The sequence below is a fragment of the Trichosurus vulpecula genome, chromosome 2 (assembly GCF_011100635.1).
Source record: "Trichosurus vulpecula isolate mTriVul1 chromosome 2, mTriVul1.pri, whole genome shotgun sequence".
Lineage (NCBI taxonomy): Eukaryota > Metazoa > Chordata > Mammalia > Diprotodontia > Phalangeridae > Trichosurus > Trichosurus vulpecula.
The window spans coordinates 193,239,466-193,257,259 of record NC_050574.1 but is presented as its reverse complement, the minus strand read 5'-3'; the positions used below and the strand labels follow the sequence as shown (position 1 = coordinate 193,257,259).

The 17,794-nt window shown below is 38.0% G+C and overlaps 1 protein-coding gene across 2 annotated transcripts in view; it reads right to left on the bottom strand.

The window, feature by feature from the left end:
• The window catches only part of FRY (FRY microtubule binding protein), a 325,197-nt gene that overhangs the window by 155,289 nt on the left and 152,114 nt on the right, over nt 1-17,794 (bottom strand). For both annotated transcript variants that reach the window (XM_036743232.1, XM_036743231.1), the window contains 3 exons: nt 16,969-17,070; nt 4,041-4,144; nt 3,413-3,521 (listed from right to left, as the gene is read on the bottom strand). In XM_036743232.1, the coding sequence (XP_036599127.1) occupies nt 3,413-3,521; nt 4,041-4,144; nt 16,969-17,070 (315 nt within the window). The remainder of the gene's footprint in view (nt 1-3,412; nt 3,522-4,040; nt 4,145-16,968; nt 17,071-17,794) is intronic.

The window sequence follows — 17,794 nt, the reverse complement described above, 5'->3', positions numbered from 1 at the left end:
AGACTGCAGGTTGAAGGGAGTGCTAATTTACATGGGTAGAAGGGAGCTTGGGCTTCCTTATCAGGGAGTTCTCTACGCCAACCAGAATCACAACTCCAGTGTCTATCCCTTAGTCTTCTCAAAATGGCTATCGTTAAAGGAAAGGCAATCTATGTAGAATTTTATTTGGATCACAGAGGACCCCTGAGGGAAGAGAATATGCATTTGAATCTTTGGTAAAATAACTGTTTTGCTTTTATGTGTTTTTTTTTTCTTCTGATAGATGCTTCAGATATTTTTCAAAAATGCAATTAGGCTCTATAGCAGAGAATGACTAATTAAAAAAAGATCTTTTTTATTTTTTTTAACATGTGGTATCTGAGCTTATGCAAATTTCTAACTAGGATTACTTCTAATGGCAGCCTTGGTATTTTCTTATATAAAATGTGATGCTTTTGCTTGTCACTGTTTGTGGAACTATTATTAGAAATTGCAAATTTTCACTGCTCTCCAACATTTAAGAGTCTATGGCTCTTCCTATAACCAAAGTTGTGAGGAATGACTCAGATTCAGTAAGTGGGTGGGCTATTTTAGGAAGGATATTTATTTAAGGAAGAATATTTATTTATGTAACACAAATGGGCAGCAAGGTGGTACAGTGGATAGAACACTGGGCCTGGAGTCAGGAAGACCCTGAGTTTAAATCCAGTCTCAGACTTTAATTAGTTGTGTGATCCTGGACAAGTCATTTAACCTCTGTTTGTCTTAATTCACAGGAGAAGGAAATGACAAATCACTTCAGTATCCTTGCCAAGAAAACCCCATGAACCACACTGGCATGCTATGGTGTACAGGTGGTGAAGAGTTGGACAACAACAACAACCGTGCCTAACTCTTCTCTCCTTTAGGCTAACCATTCCCGGTTCCTTCAACTGGTATCTCCTGTGCAATATGCTTTCCAGGTCTAATTGCCCTTCTCTTGATGCTCTGCTTTTAACTGCCACTAGGTGGAGCAGTGGATATAAGAGGTCTGGGCCTGGAGTCAGAAGACCTGAGTTCAAATCCAACTTCAGACACATATTAGCTGTGTGACCTTGGGCAAGTCACTTAATCTCTGCTTGCCTCAGTTTCCTCAACTGCAGAGGGGGGATAAAAATAGCACCTATTTCTCAGGATTGGAAGGATCAAATGACATATAATTGTACAACACTTAGCACAGTGTGTGGTACATACTGGAAGCTAATAAATGCTTGTTCCCTTCCCTTCTCTCCTTTCTCTTCCTGAATCATGCTGTATAGAACTGAACAGAGTATATCAGGTATCTGACCAGTGTAGAGTTTGGTAGTACTGGATTTTGCTCTTTTTCCCCAGCACTTAGCACAGTGCCTGGACACAGCAGGCACTCAATAAATGCTTACTGACTTGCTATTCCTCACACGCAACGTTTCATCTCCTATCTCTGCGCCTTCGCACTGGTGGTCAGTCCCCCATACCTGGAATGTTCTTTCCCTCCTCTTGGAATCTCTGATTAAAAGCTTAAGAATCACCTTCACTACAGAGGCTATGTTTGGTATGGCTCCCCCACCACCCACTAGCTGCTAGTATCTTCCTCTCTAAGGTTAATTGTATCTACTTTGAACATATTTTGTATGTATGTGTGTGTATATATATATGTGTGCGTATATGTGTGTATATATATGTATATATGTGTGTGTGTATATATGTATATATGTGTGTATATATGCATATATGTATATATACACATATACATACACACACACACACACACACACACACACACATATATATATATGTATGTATATGTATATGTATATGAGAAAGTTATTTAAAGAGGAAGGGGGTGGTAGAATAGGTCAGAAATTTCCAGGCTCTCCAGATTTCCTCCACAAACAAACAGAAAATCACCACAAAATGAACACAGAGCAGCAAAAATAAAAGGGTAAAACAGTTGTCCTCCTAGGATAACTTGGAGGGACCTCAGAAAGGACAGTGCCTCCAGGGGCTGAGGTTTGGCTTGAGGGAAGTATAGACACCTCAAGGCCAACTCCACTAAATCAACAAACAGTAGGCCCTGAGGGAAGCAGACTAAGCCTAAGAAATTTCACCTCATAACTTTTTCTCACATCCTCAGGAAACTTTCACCTCAAAAACTTTTACCTTACAAACTTTCATCTAAGTAGATGTGGAGTGGGGGAAAGCTGAAGGGTGTCCTCTCCCCCAGGACTGGGATTTGGGAGGGAAAGGATGGGGAGGGACTTTAGAAGGGGTTGGTGAAGTGGGGAGTGGGAGGGTGGGGGGAGAAGATAAGGTAATAGGAATAGGGTAAAAAGAGAGGCTGAGCAAGAAAATAGTGAGTAAAAATAAAATGGAGGGAAATTCACAAGTAGTAATTATAACTTTGAATGTGAATGGGATGTTTATAGCAGGAATTGCAGGAATGCCCATCAATTAGGGAATGGCTGAACAAGTAGTGTATGGTTGTGATGGAATACTGCTGTGCTGTAAGAAACGATGAGCTCAGTGATCTTAGAGAGGCATGGAAAGACTTGCACGAAATGATGAAGTAAGCAGAACCGAGAAAACAGTGTATACAACAACAGCAATATGTTTTAAGAAAGACTTTGAACAACTAAGTCACTTTGACTATTATAAATACACAAATTAAAAATAAAGCACATATGAGGAAAGATACTATCTGCATCTAGAGAAAGAACCAATAAATAGAGGTATAAACTAATTTTATACACACACACACCACACACACACACACACACACACACTCCTATTTGTGTCTCTAGGATGGGGTGGGGGGAGAAGAAAGAAAAAAAAAGGAAAGAAAAGAAATTTAGATGATAACTTTGTTGCATATTTGGAGGGGACAGGAAGTTGTACATGCTAGATTTGCAGTTTCATATGAAATCATCTTTTTTATTATACTGTGTTATGGAACAAAAATTACAAAAGTTCCATGAATTAAAAATAAAATAAATTTTTTAAAAAAGAATATAAGATATTTGTGGGTAGGAACTTCATCATTTTTGTATTCCCATTGCCTGGCACACAGTAGGTGCTTAATAAATGTTCATGGAATGATTGACTGATAGTGTTACAGTTATTCATGCACACAACTTTCCTAATATGAGACCATATAATCCACAAGTGTACAAATTGGATTTCACTCATCTCGTATTTTCAAAGAACTCAACATATAGAGAGTACACCAGAATTATTTGTAATTTTCTGGAGTCATGATTTGACTCTTCTAAAATAACCAGATAACTCTAGGCTAGCTAACACTAAGGTATAATTTTTTTTCCTTTTAGATTTTCTTTCATCTGTGTGTTTCTTAAGATAGGGAGAGGTTCCCTAAATGACCCTGGACAGCTCCTTCATGCCAGGGCTCTTTTGTTACCTGGGCAATGAACTGGATGATTTTCACAAAGATGTTCAGAGGCATGTCTCTGGGTACCACACCACGGGATCCTTTGGGGAAAAGTGTTGTGATGATGGTTATAAGTCGGCTAAAAGATAAGGAAAAAACAAAGCACAAGAGAGAGAAAACAAGCATTGTTGGCTGAGCTCTCATTCTTTAAGGAAACATAGCAGATGGTATTTCTTGCCTAAGTATCAGTGAAAATGTATGTGTGTGTGTGTGGGGGGGGGGAAGGAACACAAATCACCTCCACCCCCTTAGTCTCTTTTACCAAAAAATTTTTTTGTAGGAAACTACTTTTTATGAAAACTAAGCATATTTAGGAGATAATTGCTTTCCTCAAGCCTCCCCTCCCCCTTTTATGGGTCTAGGCTGCTGTTACTGGGCTCCTTGCAGAGAACCACCTCCAAATGCAGAGCACATTTACCCTTGTGAGAACTGTCGCTTTGGTTAACAAGTGTATAAGTGACAACCATATGTTCTGAAGACATCCCTTTAAAAGCAATCACACCTTGTTTCAAACGCTAGTTTAGATCACAGTGCAGGAAAACATGCCATCCCACTCATCTCTGAGCATTCTGACTGTGATCCATACCCAAGCCTTTACCTCTGAGTAGCTGTATTGCTTTCACATTTGATTCTAATCATGTAAACCCACAGTAGTCGGTATAGAGATTCCAGTGCAACTCGGGCCATCTTGGGGTCTTTATTCTACAAGAAAAAAAGAGGTAAAATTCACACTTCAACAGTGAGGAGAGATATTCTTCTTCTAAGTAATCTTGGGAATAGAAGGTCCAGTATGACACCTGAGCACACTCACCTGGGAATGTGGGGAGTAGGCAGATCCTTGACCCTAGGGGTAAGGTAGTGCCTGAATATTACACATATGTATGGAGAGGGAATTTAGGTGATCACCAGGAGAAGTCAGGAGAGCAACTTCCAAAAATATCAACTTATTTTTCCCTATATCTAGGTACAGGCCCAGCAGAAAATCCAGGATAAAGGAAGCTACAGAGTTATTTTATTTTATTTTGGTTTTTTTTGGAGGGGGGGAAGGCAGAGCAATTGGGGTTAAATGACTTGCCCAAGGTCACACAGCTAGTAAGTATGTCAAGTGTCTGAGGCCGCATTTGAACTTGGGTCCTCCTGACTCCAGGGTGGGTGCTCTACTCACTGCGCCACCTAGCTGCCCCCAGCTACAGAATTTTGCCAACTCTATTTTCATTAGAATATGTGTAATTCCCAGGCTGAAGGGAAGACTCAACCTGCTCTAATTTTTCTTACTCTTTTCATAACACCCTTGTTGCCTGGATCCATTTTCCTTTCCTTCAGTCTATGAACACAGACTTTTTCTTATTCTTCCATCCTTTCAATTTTGTCTGTAACCATCAGTCTTCATATTATCACAGTTTGTCTCACTTGTCTTTCTCTATCCATTCAATTAACTTGCTGTTCTTCCTTTAGCTATTTTTCTTCTTAGCTGAATTAATTGGAAACATACTAATTCCAAATTTGTGACAACTGTGAAATAGGTCTGGCCAAAGTCTATCTTTGCACTATCACTGAGTTGAAAAATGGAAAGAAGGTTTGCAAGGGGAACTAGGTAATTTAAGAAAACTAGATTTTCAAGCATGCTTAAAATAACTTTGGAAGCCTGCACTTACATATAAAAAAGGAATCCTTGTCTATTTATTAAAGGTCTGATAGAGACTATCACTTGGCTATTTTGTTAATGATACTATATGTTCTCAAGACTGATAATTGCATTTCTTTGAAAATATGCTATGATTCAATCTTTTCATTAGTTCAGATTGGATATTCTCCAATAATTACAGATAACGAATTGTACATAATAACGATAATTGCTCCAATTTTATGCTTTTAAAAGTGCTTTCACACTTAAGTCAGTTAAACAAATATTTAGTAAACACTGAATCCATACAGAATATTATGTTAGGTGCTAGTGCTAGGAGAGAGACCAGAGGGAATAAGACACGACCACTGGTAATTGAAACTATAATATAAAAATTATGTTACAGATGCATTGGAAATATAATACAAAGAGCTATTCAAAGAGAAGGATGTTGTTGACTTGGGGAGGGGGTGGATATAAATGCATACAGTTGTAGTGAGTTGGACTTTAAAGGACAGGCAAGGAATTTCACAGGTGAAAACAAGGAAGGTAGGTGTTGAATGTTGAAATGGACTGACTATATGAAAAAGCATGGATCCAAGAGAGCTTTTTGTATGTCTTGTTTGACCACAGTGTGTAAAGTGCATGGGAAGAACTTGTAGGAGAGAGACTGGAAAGCTAGCATGGAGGATCGTTCTAAGAACAATAGAGACTGGAGCTGAGGGCCCCCAAAAAGGTCACTAAAATCCATAGTGATTAGTAATTTTTGAGAGAGCACTTTTAGCATAGTGGGGACAGTTGGTAATGAAGAAGTAGATGTATTGGGACAACCTAAGAAAATTTAATAAATGTTATGGTGAAATTTTTTTTAACGTCTTTTACATTGCTGAGATTAAGTACTGGTTTAAATAGTGATTGTGATTGTTCATTTACCAGAAGACTGGAACTCTTTTCTATAAACTGACCCACATCAAGGTCTATTAGTTATCTGAGCAATCTTGGACTACAGTAATGGTGATATTAAAAGCAGTACTGTGCTGGTGAGTGTTTAATAACTGACTCTCAAAAAAGCATGATAAAATTTAATCTGCATTATTAATATTTTTTCCACTTTCTTAAATTTAGATAATCAACAAAAATACATCAAATTCTAATTTGTAGTATTTGCCAACTTCTGAGGTATAGATGTTCACACTGAAAATATGACAACTGAAGGTTCCAGTTGGCTTCAGCACACTCCTTATTATAAGGGTTTTGAGGGGAACTGAAGAAATTTTTTGATGGGGTAAATCATATAGGCCAAGCAACATAGAGCACAATAGTACCCTGTGGCCCCTTCATACATTGACCTCCCCACAAGAAAGGTATCTTAAGTTCAAGGTACTTTATGGGTCAATATCAATGGAAAAACCAAAGCTCACAAGGCCTCCTTGCTTTCCTGGATTATAACACATCATCTCCCAACTCTGGAGATCCTACATGACTGGGATTCGCTCCTTTTTTTTTATCTCTACCAGTCTCTTGGCTTCTCTGGCTTTCATCAAGTCAAAGCCAGAGTCTCACCTTCTTCAAGAAGACTTTCCCAGTCCCCCTTAACCTTAATGCCTTGCCTCTGAGACCACCGCTAATTTATCCTGTATCCTGTATATATCTTGTTTGTAACATTTGTTTGCATGTTGTCTCTTTGATGGCTTCCCTGAGGCCAGCTGGTGGCAAAGTATACAAAGTGTTGGGCCTGTGGTCAGGAAGAATTAAATTCAAATCCAGCCTCAGACACTTGCTAGCGGTGTGACCCTGGACAAGTCACTTAATCGGTCTGCCTCAGTTTCCTCAACTGTAAAATGGGGATAATAACAGCACCTACCTCTCAGGGTTATTGTGAGAAGCAAGTGAGATAATATTTATAAAGTGTCTAGCACAGTGTTCGGCACATAGTAGGTGTTTAATAAGTCAGTCCTTCCTTCCTTCCTCATTTGACTGTGAGCTCCTTGAGAACAGCAACTGTTTTCTGCCTTTCTTTGTATCTCTACCTCTTAGAATGGTACCTGGCACTTAATAAATACTAATTGACTCACTGACTCACAAGCCTCCACTGATGTGTTTGACCAGGCTAATCAGAGGACATATTATTGCAAAGTAAAATATATCTAATTGAACAGCATGGCAAAATAAGTGACAAAAAAGGTTTCCCCTACAGACATGTATGTGTGCGCTCTCATAAATTATGCCACCACTTTGAGAAGCCCTTTGGCATTTTTAATCCTGTCTTCCGAACCCCTTTTCTTCTCTTTGCCCTTATGGTCCCTTAGTCTAAACTCTTGTTTATGTTATGGCCCACCCTTCCTTCAACTCCTATTATATGTCTGTGTTATTGTCCCGGGTCTTCTCCAGATTATCCCAGGGACTCCAATGAGCAAAACTGCAATGGCCCTAGTATATATTCCTTTCTATTTTCCCAAATGCCCTTGGTTGCTATGCAAATTAATTCAAGAACAAGACTGAAAGAGCTGGTGACGTTCTATTTCTCACTAGTAACCGAAATTGACATACCATTATTTGCACCCACTGAACCGATTGTACCCATTATGCCTATAACCTCTCTTTTTCTTCCTTTTCTTTGATTTTATATTAATTTAGCAATAATTTATATTTCCCAATGTCTTTCTTTTACAAGGTATCTGTGCTAAGATTCTAAAATTACCATATGGCGGTTCAGAAAAACTCACATCTAACAGTTGGGTATATGAGGTTTCTATAGACAATAATCCATATCTTTTGGATCACCAAGCATTTACCTTTGATCCATCTAATTAGCACGCTTTAATTGGAATTCAGAAAACCACTCTGAAGTACTTATTTCTGCTTCCATTTTGACATATGTCAATGGAAGGAGGGAATAAGAGATTCTCTCAAGGTTAGAGAGTTAATGTCACATCAGAATGACTCCAATATCTGAGAAATTAATTTGAAATATTGAACACTGTATCACTGCAGGACACCTTTTCAAAAGAATGTGAAATATTATAAAAATTGAACATGTTTTACTATATTGGTACATATGGTATGATGTCCTAAATGAGATTTATAACCTATTTTTGCTACAATCTACTCACTGATAAAATCCATTCATTCATATATTAATTCATCAACCTACTGTCATATTATTATATGGATACAACAAAGCACAATTTGCAAACAGCTACAACAGTCATAACACTGAAATGTATCTTAAGTGAGGAAGAACAGGCAATTATCAGCAACACTTTCTTGAAATCCAGCCTAAAGGAACAATTGCGACTCTAGAAATGAGCAGATCTGGATTCAAGCTTTGACACTGACCATGAATCAAAGGAAGTAATTCCCAAGCCCGTGCCTCAGTTTCCTTAATTAAAAAAATGAGATGACTCATACTTGTCCTTCACTATTTCACAGAAACAGAGAACGAGGACTTCAGTATATCTGATTTCAGCCATGCAGGGACTCCTTCCAAAGGTAAATACTTTAACTCATCATGTTTTCTCATCATATATGACCCTTGTCTGTGTCTATCCATACATTTTCCACAAGGAGTTCGCCTAAAGTGTTGGGGGTGAAGTGTCTTCCTTTATGCCTCTTAACATTACGTGGAGACCAATGGAGAAAACTTGTCTATCAGTTATCTTTTGCTCTTGTGACGTGAGCAGATGGCTTTCTCTTCTGGTCATATATTTCTTTAGCATATGACTTTAGACATCCTTTATACTCCTAATCCTGAACCATTCTCATTGGTACTGCGTGGCAGTTTGTTCATGCCCACTGTGACATATCTGTCTATTACCCACTGAATGTCCTGTGAATGTTATTTAAGAACATAATGATGGTAGCCAACATTTATATATAGCACCTATGATGTGCCAGGCACTGTGCTAAGTGCTTTACTATTATTATCTCATTTGAGCCTCACAATGACCCTGGGAAGTAGGTGCGAATATTATCCCCATTTTACAGGTGAGGAAACCGAGGCAAACAGAGGTTAAGTGAATTGCTCAAAGTCACTCAGCTGAACATCTGAGGCCAGATTTGGACCAAGGATTTCCTGATTCCAGGTCTAGCATTCTGCTTTGCTTCTCTTTGACAGGAACGCTTGGAGAATAAGAAGAATCTGTGTCAAAATCTGGGAGAAACTCTAAAACGAAAAGTATTATTATCATCATTACCAGTGAGGTAGGATGAAAGATTGTGAATCATTCAAGTAAGCCATCACCACTGCAGATGAAACAACTCAAAGTAGATGTCCTCTTGATAGATATCAACTTCATCTTTATGTGGAAGAGGAACCGTGCATCATTATCCTTATTATAATCCCCATTATCCTTATTCATCATTATCCCAATTTATCTTGCCATTAAGGAGAAGGGGTAAAAGATTTCTTATCCTAGGATATCTCAGTGGGCAAAAATGAATATTAATTTCTCTAATATTATGGAAATCTCCCCCAATCTCATGAATTGTGAAAGGCAGGCAGGCAATAGTACCTAGTGTATTGTGTCAATGAGAACACTTCATAAATATTATACAAATAATGAAATATCAGCGAGAGGAAATGCTCAGACCCTCTCTCTTCTCTTTTAGAATTTGTCATAGTATGTATGGCAGTCTTCTTCATTCACTATGGTTTTCCCAATCTCTCACTTGCTCAATTCTTAGGCAGAAAATAAAGGAAAAAACCAAAGAAACTGGTGAATAGCTACTCAAGATTCCCATTACAGTCTGCTCCTTTAAGAAGATGACATTCTTCATTTCTCCTTACTTTATATGGAGTATTACTGCCGTAAGACTGGCTAAAATAATTAAGTATTAATATTCAAGAATATGCATTTGTCCTGTAATAGCAGTCTGCTGTTGACAGACAAATCCTGAGGATAAACCAAGGCATTGATAAGAAATTAATGTGCAGGCTGAGATTTGTTTACTTTGAAAGCTGGTGATCTTTACTGTAAGGCTATACTTACGTACAGACATATTTCAACCTACCACCTAGATGCCTTGCCCACACTGAATAAACCAAAGATGACTGCCAAAGTCAAACATTCAGAATCCTAACACTGTGCATACTGTTCTGTGGATGCTGAAGTCAATGATTATCCAGCAGAGTAGAGGACAGCATGTGGAAAGAAGAAGTAGAATGGGGTGGGTTTGGTGGTTCCTTAAGAAATGATATCATTTGGGCTCCAAATTCTAAAAAGCACCAAAGCTAATCAGAAACACACACACACACACACACACACACACACACACACACACACACACACTCACGCGCACACTTCAAAGCCTTTTTTTTTGCCAGCAGTTCCTTCCTTGCTGAGTATTTATTGACATATAAGGAGTTAACAGACTTTTTTTTTTATATTTGTGACTACTTTCCAGATAACCTGTTAGTTTTTTTAAAATTTCTATTGGCTTTTGGGCTATTTTAAAGTAAGAGATAGAGTATTATCACCCACCACAGATGTTTTTCTATTTTTAGCTTTGTAGCAGGGAATTCTATAAGTTTATTACTTTTTCCTTTGACTTTTCTCAAACTACCTCCTTCAAGGCTTGAGGAGGTTCCAGAAGCATCCTAACACATATTGGTCTCTCTCTCTTTCTCGCTTAATAGTTAAAATTCTCCACTCGTCAGTCTCACTCATCATCTTCTCATGCAAGTGTTGACCACCATACTGTCATCTGTTTCACTTATATATGTTTTGTCTCCCCAGTAGGACTGTGAGCTGCTTGAAGGCAGGGGCTGTGTCTTATAGTTCTTTGATAGTCACCACAGTGACTGGCACTATTCTGAAGAAACAACAGATGTTAGTAATGTTTTTTTTTTTAAAAGCAAAATAAAACAAAAACTTGTGCACTTTTACAAAATTCTGAGGTTTGGATCATGATTGCCCTATAAACCTTTCATGCTCATCCCTTCTCTGTCTTCATCTTTCCAGATGGGAGTTTCAAACATTTTTTGTTTGCTTTTCAGATGGAATCTTTTTCATCCCCTTGATTGTTTAGTTACCTTCGTCTGAGCTTTTCTAATTTCTCTGGGTTTTGTGGGTGTGGTGACCAAAACTACATGTTGTTTCTAAGGTCTGGAAGCATTGGGATCAATGGTCAAATCTGGCTTTTCTTGTTTCCAAAGTGCTGTTGATAATGCTCAGAATTATCAAGTACTTTTTGGTCACAGTGACAAAGTGAGCTAAAAGAATTTGATCCTAATATTTAAAATAAATTAAAAAACCCCCAACAACATTAAAATGGTGTTCAGCACAGTATTTTTCCCTTGCTTCATAAAAAACCTCTAAGTGAATAAATTCAAGAAGCCAACACTATGAATATTCTTTTACATTCCCACCTCTTATTTTTTCTATTAAGCAAAATTATTGCTTTCTATTTGTGTATAAAAAGAAATTGGAAAGAGACATCATTTAAGTGAAAAAGATAACTGAACAGCTAAAGAGAGGAGGAACTAATTAACCAATCAAGCATTTGTTAGCCACCTACTATATGCCAACACTGAGAAAAATGTCCTCATCCTGCAACTTATGATCGTGCTGTCGGTAGAGAAAACAAATTCCACAGTGATCAAATATTTGAAAGTGGTGACAATATGATGGTTGCCAATCCTGGAAGACATTTTATTATCAAAAACACTGAGAGAAGTTTAGTTTCTTAGCTATTTCTATCCTGAGGTCTCACAGCTAGTTTGAAGAAAATGAATGACATTCACCTTGGAGCAGGCAGTCGGCCTTTTATACCAATTCATAGTTAAGAGTTCACAAAGACAATTCTTCTAATGTAGACCAGGCTATAATCATAGCAAGTGCCAAAACAGCATAAATAATCTTAAGCACTCTGGGAAAATTACAGTGTCTTAAAACAACCACAGAAGCTTGTACAAACATATCTACGTGACTTATAACCAACCAAAAAGGCTGAAATTCAAAAATTCTATCAAATTGATTGCCATCAATCCCTTAGAGAAAGTCAAAATCATCGGTGGAAATACAAAGTTTGTGTACCACTTAAAAGACAAATATATCAGCTGGCACTGATGTTGACTATTATTTTCATTTAATCACTAACAATAGCTGGCACTTACAGCGCTTTGAGGTTTGCAAAACAATTTACAAATATTATCTCATTTGGTCCTCACAGCAACTCTGGGAGATCGGTGCTATCATTATCCCCATTGTACTGAAGAGAAACTGAAGCATACAGAAGTTAAGTGACTTGATCAGGGTCACAAAGCTAATAAATGTCTGAGGCTGAATTTGAATTCAGGTCTTTCTGATTCTAGGCCCAGTGCTCAATCAGCTGTGCTACCTAGCTGCCACTATGAATGTAATAATGTCATTTTAATTTTAAGGTTATTTTAGAACCTCAAATATTTAAAGCACTTTGAAGTTAATTATAATAATTAGTTTAAAAATATGAAATAGCTGAAACTTTGGAATCACCTTGGATTTTTCAGTCTCCTTAATCCTCTACCTCTAATCTGGCACCAAGTCCTGTCATTTCTTCCTGGAAGGTCTTTCAGGCCTAGGAGATTCTCGAAAAGCTATGTATAATTGTCTCACTTAGAACTCAGCCAAGAAAATAAGTTGGGAATATCTTCAAAAGAATCACACATAACAGCCACAGGAAGGAACTGTTAAGCTCCCTTGGCCTATACTCTGAAAACACAGAACTCTAATTATGAAGAAACTGTTTTCCTAGAGTCAAACTAATCATATTTTAAATAATCACATAAGGAGGACTCACAATTTCTCTGAGGAGCCCTAGGACAGACGTAACTACATGCCATACACAAAATATCAGGACAACTAGGTGGCAGAGTGGATAAAGAACCAGACCTGGCGTCACGAAAACCTGAGTTCAAATCCAGCCTCAGACACTTACTTGCTGCGTGACCTTGGGCAAGGCACTTAACTCTCTCTCAATTTCCTTGTCTTCAAAATGGCCTAGAGAACGAAATAGCAAACTACTCTACTCTCTTTGCCAAGAAAACCCCAAATGGGGGTCACAAAATTTGGACACGACTGAAAAAAGCAGCTGAACAACAAAATACACACATCAATTGGGACTTTTACTTTGTTCACTAGACTTTTTGGTCCACGGGATGCTTTTTATGATTCTTACTGAAAGATCCTAATGATTATACTCCTTGCTTAAATAACACTGATAGTACTTTAAATATTCACCATTATCACAGAAACCACCATCACTTAATAGTATTTTTCAACCTGGAAGGATGAAGGCTAACAGGGATAGAGTCTAAGGTTAAAATCAATCTCAGAATATCATAACTGGCAAATAACCCTTTAAATGGAGAGAGAAGGCTTTAATAACAATAAAAACACTTTATACGGCTAGTTGGTAAATTATGAAATTTTGCAGAAAAAAGGGTAGGATCCCCTAAAATGTAAATAGGTCCAGGTTTAGAAAAACTGATAGGAGAAATATGCAAAAGTGAAGTTAAGGATGATTTGTGAATATCCACAATGTTTGGAGGATGGCCATTCTCTCTCAAAAAATGTCTCAATATTGCTATTAAAATAAGAATCTTCAAAACTGGTAGAACCCAATACATGTAAAGGGGATGGGGCCTGGACCAATGATTTTGTTTCTATAGAGAACTTCTGTGTGAGGGAGTCCAATGTAGCACTTCTTATGTTCACTGGTACTAAGAGATAATTCTATTTCTAGATATAAAATCCAACATCTATAATCCTCTAGCTTATCTGAGCATCAGTAAAGATACAGACCTCAGGCCTGTGGCAGACTGAACTCTGAAGTCACTTTCTACAAAGGATACAAACTGCTTTCTAAGATGGTATGGCTATATAACTTATACGATCAATTCATCTAAAGCATGGTCTGGACTTGTGATTTTTATCAGATTTTATGTAGGTGTAGTAGTTCCTTCTGCCAGTGCAGGCAGGCAATTCTGTAACTTACAGCATCAAAGAGTAGTCTGGAGGCATTGCAGGGTTAAATGACTTGCCTAGGGTCACACTGCTAATATTTGCCAGAGGGAGAACTTTCGATGACAGGCAACTCCCTAAGCCTGACTTTAGGGCCAGCTCTCTATTGACTTTGCCAGGCTTTCTCTGAGACTGGAAGTTACCAAGTCTAAATTCAAGGAAAGCACTATGATTTCACATAGATACGTATCATTCATACTCTGATTACGCAAAATATATCTAGTCTTTGGCTTTATTTGGTAGGTGGTACAGTGGATAGGGAAGTGGGCCTCAAGTCAGGAAGACCTGAGTTCAAATTTGGTCTCACAAACCCAGGGCCTATATGAACATAACTATGAAACACTTTTCACACGAATAAAATCGGATCTAAATAAATGGAGAAATATCAGTTGCTCATGGTTAGGCCGAGCTAATATAATAAAAATGACAATTCTACCTAAATTAATCTATCTATTCAGTGCCATACCAATCGAACTACCAAAAAATTTTTTTACTGAGCTGGACAAAATAATGACAAAATTCATTTGGAAAAACAAGAGGTCTAGAGTATCTAGGATATTAATGAAAAGACATGCTAGAGATGGTGGTTTAGCCACACTAGATATTAAACTGTACTACACAGCAGCAGTCATCAAAACTGCCTGGTACTGGTTAAGAAACAAGGGTGTGGAATGGCAAGCGGGAAAAGGACCCATATGTACAAGAATATTTATAGCAGCTCTCTTTGTGGTAGCCAAGAATTGGAAAGCAAAGGGATGCCCATCAATTGGGGAATGGCTGAACAAGCTGTGGTATATGAAGGTGATGGAATACTATTGTGCCATAAGAAATGGGGATGATGCAGACTTCATAACAACCTGGAAAAACCTACACGACATAATGCTGAGTGAGCGGAGCAGAGCCAGGAGAACGTTGTGCACAGCCACAGATATGTGGATTCCGTGAGGACCAACCCTGACATACTGCGCTTCTCTCAGCAACCTAAAGGGGCAAGGACAACTCCAGGGGACTCACGATGGAGAATGCTATCTTCATTCAGAGAAAGAACTGCGAAGTTTGAATACAGACTGAGGCACACTACATGCTCGCCTTTTCTGCTTCTCTTTTGTTTTTGGGTTTTTTTTTTTGGTTCTGTTTCTTCTTTCTCATGATTCATTCCATTGGTCAAAATTCTTCTCCACGACTTGACTAGAGCATAAATTAATTCAATGCGAAGTTATACATGACAGTTATATGAGACTTCATGCCGTCTTGGGGAGGGAGGGGAGAAAAACTGGAACTCAAAACTATGTAGAACCGTGTGTGGTAAACTAAAAATAAATAAAGAAAAAAAAAAGGAAAAAAAAATTGGTCTCAGACACTTACTAGCTGTGTGACCCTGGGCAAGTCACTTAATACTGTTTGTCTCAGTTTCCTCATCTGTAAAATGAGCTGGAGAAGGAGATGACAAACCACTCCAGTATCTTTGCCAAGAAAACCCCAAATGGGGTCACAAAGAGTCAGACATGACTGAAAACAACTGAACAAACAAAATAAAAAAACAAAACCTTGGATGAGTCTTTTAACTTTTGTCTGCCTCGGTTTTCTCAAATGTAAAATGAGGTTAATAACAGCACCTACCTCATATGGTTGTTGTAAGGATCAAAATGAAATAACATTTACAAAATGCTTAGGACAGTGCCTGGCTCATAGGAGGTGCTGTATATATGCTCATTTCTTTCCCTTCTCATCCCTTTCCTTCCCTGTCCTTCCCTTCACTTTCCCTGTCCTCCTCCCTTGACTTCCTTCCCCAAAGTTAGAGAATGGTGCCCTTGAGGCCCAGGTTGCAAGGATAGATCTTGGTAGGATCTCTGGCCACACTGGTATCATTAATCCTAAGCAGCTGTTTCACTAATATAGTCCCTGGGCACAAGGTGAAACACCCTTTCATCGCCGCCAGGAGAAAAGACAATTTGAAACACATATCACCATGCTTCAACAATGAGTGTAATTTCTATACGTAAAAGCCAATTTATGGATGCTCATGACATATTTCCCCTTTAACACTGAATGCTTCTGAAAGCAGTTCATATGCTTACAACAGTCATGTGTCTTAAAGAAAAGCTAGAGATAACATAACCATGGTTCGATTTACACAGCCACCACTTGCTATGTTTCTTTTGTTATAATAGCTCTTTTTTCACCTTTAAAGAAATTTCTCACGATTTTTATTTAACTTCCCTAATTTACGTTTTGATAAAGGGAAAGTGGATGACTTATTTACTTTCATGACCCAAGTAGTCCAGAATAATCTTTCCCCAATAACGGAACATTTGAAATGCTTTAGGAAAAGCAGTCTACTCCCCAGACACTTCCGCCTCCTAACGGCAAGCCTAGCTTCCAGCCCCACCCCTGCAGCCATCATGTAAAGGACCAACCCTTGCAGGATTGCTACTTGGCAATTGTTTCTATAGGGGCTATAGCCCCTGCCAGCCGCAGCTACTTAAGATTGGGACAAGAAAACTCTCATCACTGAAGTTCTTGTCGCTATCAAATGGTCCCACATCAGATATGGATATGAGCTAATTAGTGGAAATAACATTAAAGAAGATGCATTACTATTTGTTGCTGCTGCAACAAAAAGCTCATGAGATCTTTCCATCTGACTTGGAGCTGAAATTTCCTATACCTGTTTTCTGTCCCATCAGCGTGGGAGCTTTTTGAGGGCAGGGTCTTGTCTAGCTTTTCCGTTTGTATTCTCAGCATTTAGCATAATGCTTGGCACACAGTAAATACTTAATATATGCTTTTTCATTCATTCAAACATTCAGTTATACCCTCAGAAACAATTACACTAGAACCTCATCTCAGAAACACAAGTTAGTTTGCTAAAAGTTTCTTTTGGAAAATGAAATACTAACTTTAAGATTGGACAAGCAGTTGTTGAGAAAAACATGCCATCTGTTTAGGAAGAATTGCTTCTGACTGACACACAGCAGGCACGTCACCAGAGGGTACAAAGCCTAAATAGGAAGAAAAAGAAGACATCGCAAGATTATTTACATTTCAACGAACCAGGTAACCAAGTTTCCCTAGAACTATTAAAATAACCTTTTCTCCCGTGGCTGGTGTCAGCCAAAATAAACATTTTGTTGCATAACAGAATGTAAAAAGCAATGTTTCTCCACAGAGATTGTAGGAACAAATGGAATATGGCATTTTCATGAAAGGAAATAAAGGAATTTTATGATTAAATTGTGAAAAATATATGCAATATCACTACTGCAGAAAGGCAGAATCTGAACACAGGTAGCTATGTGGTGAGGTAGTTAGAAGGTAGAAGTTAGAATCTAGAAGATCTGAGTTCAGATCCAGCCTCATACACTTACTGGATGTGTGATCCTGGATAAGTCACTTAACCCCTGTCTGCCTCAATTTCTTCATCTGTAAAATGTGGATAATAATAATATTTACCTTTCAGTGCTGTTGTAAGGATAAAATAATATTTGTAAAGCACTTTGCAAACATTAAAGTGATTTTTGATTGTCAGCTTACTATTATAAGAAAAACATAAATATATTGAAAATTATATTTTTATATCTCAGGTAATCTACTGCTTATTAAGCACCATAATGGATATTTAATAAATGTTTACTGACTGACTACCAGATCATTTCACTCATTTTCCTTCATTCTGCCTCAAAGTTTCTTGCAAAGTTGCACCATGTAGCTAGACTTTCCTTTCTT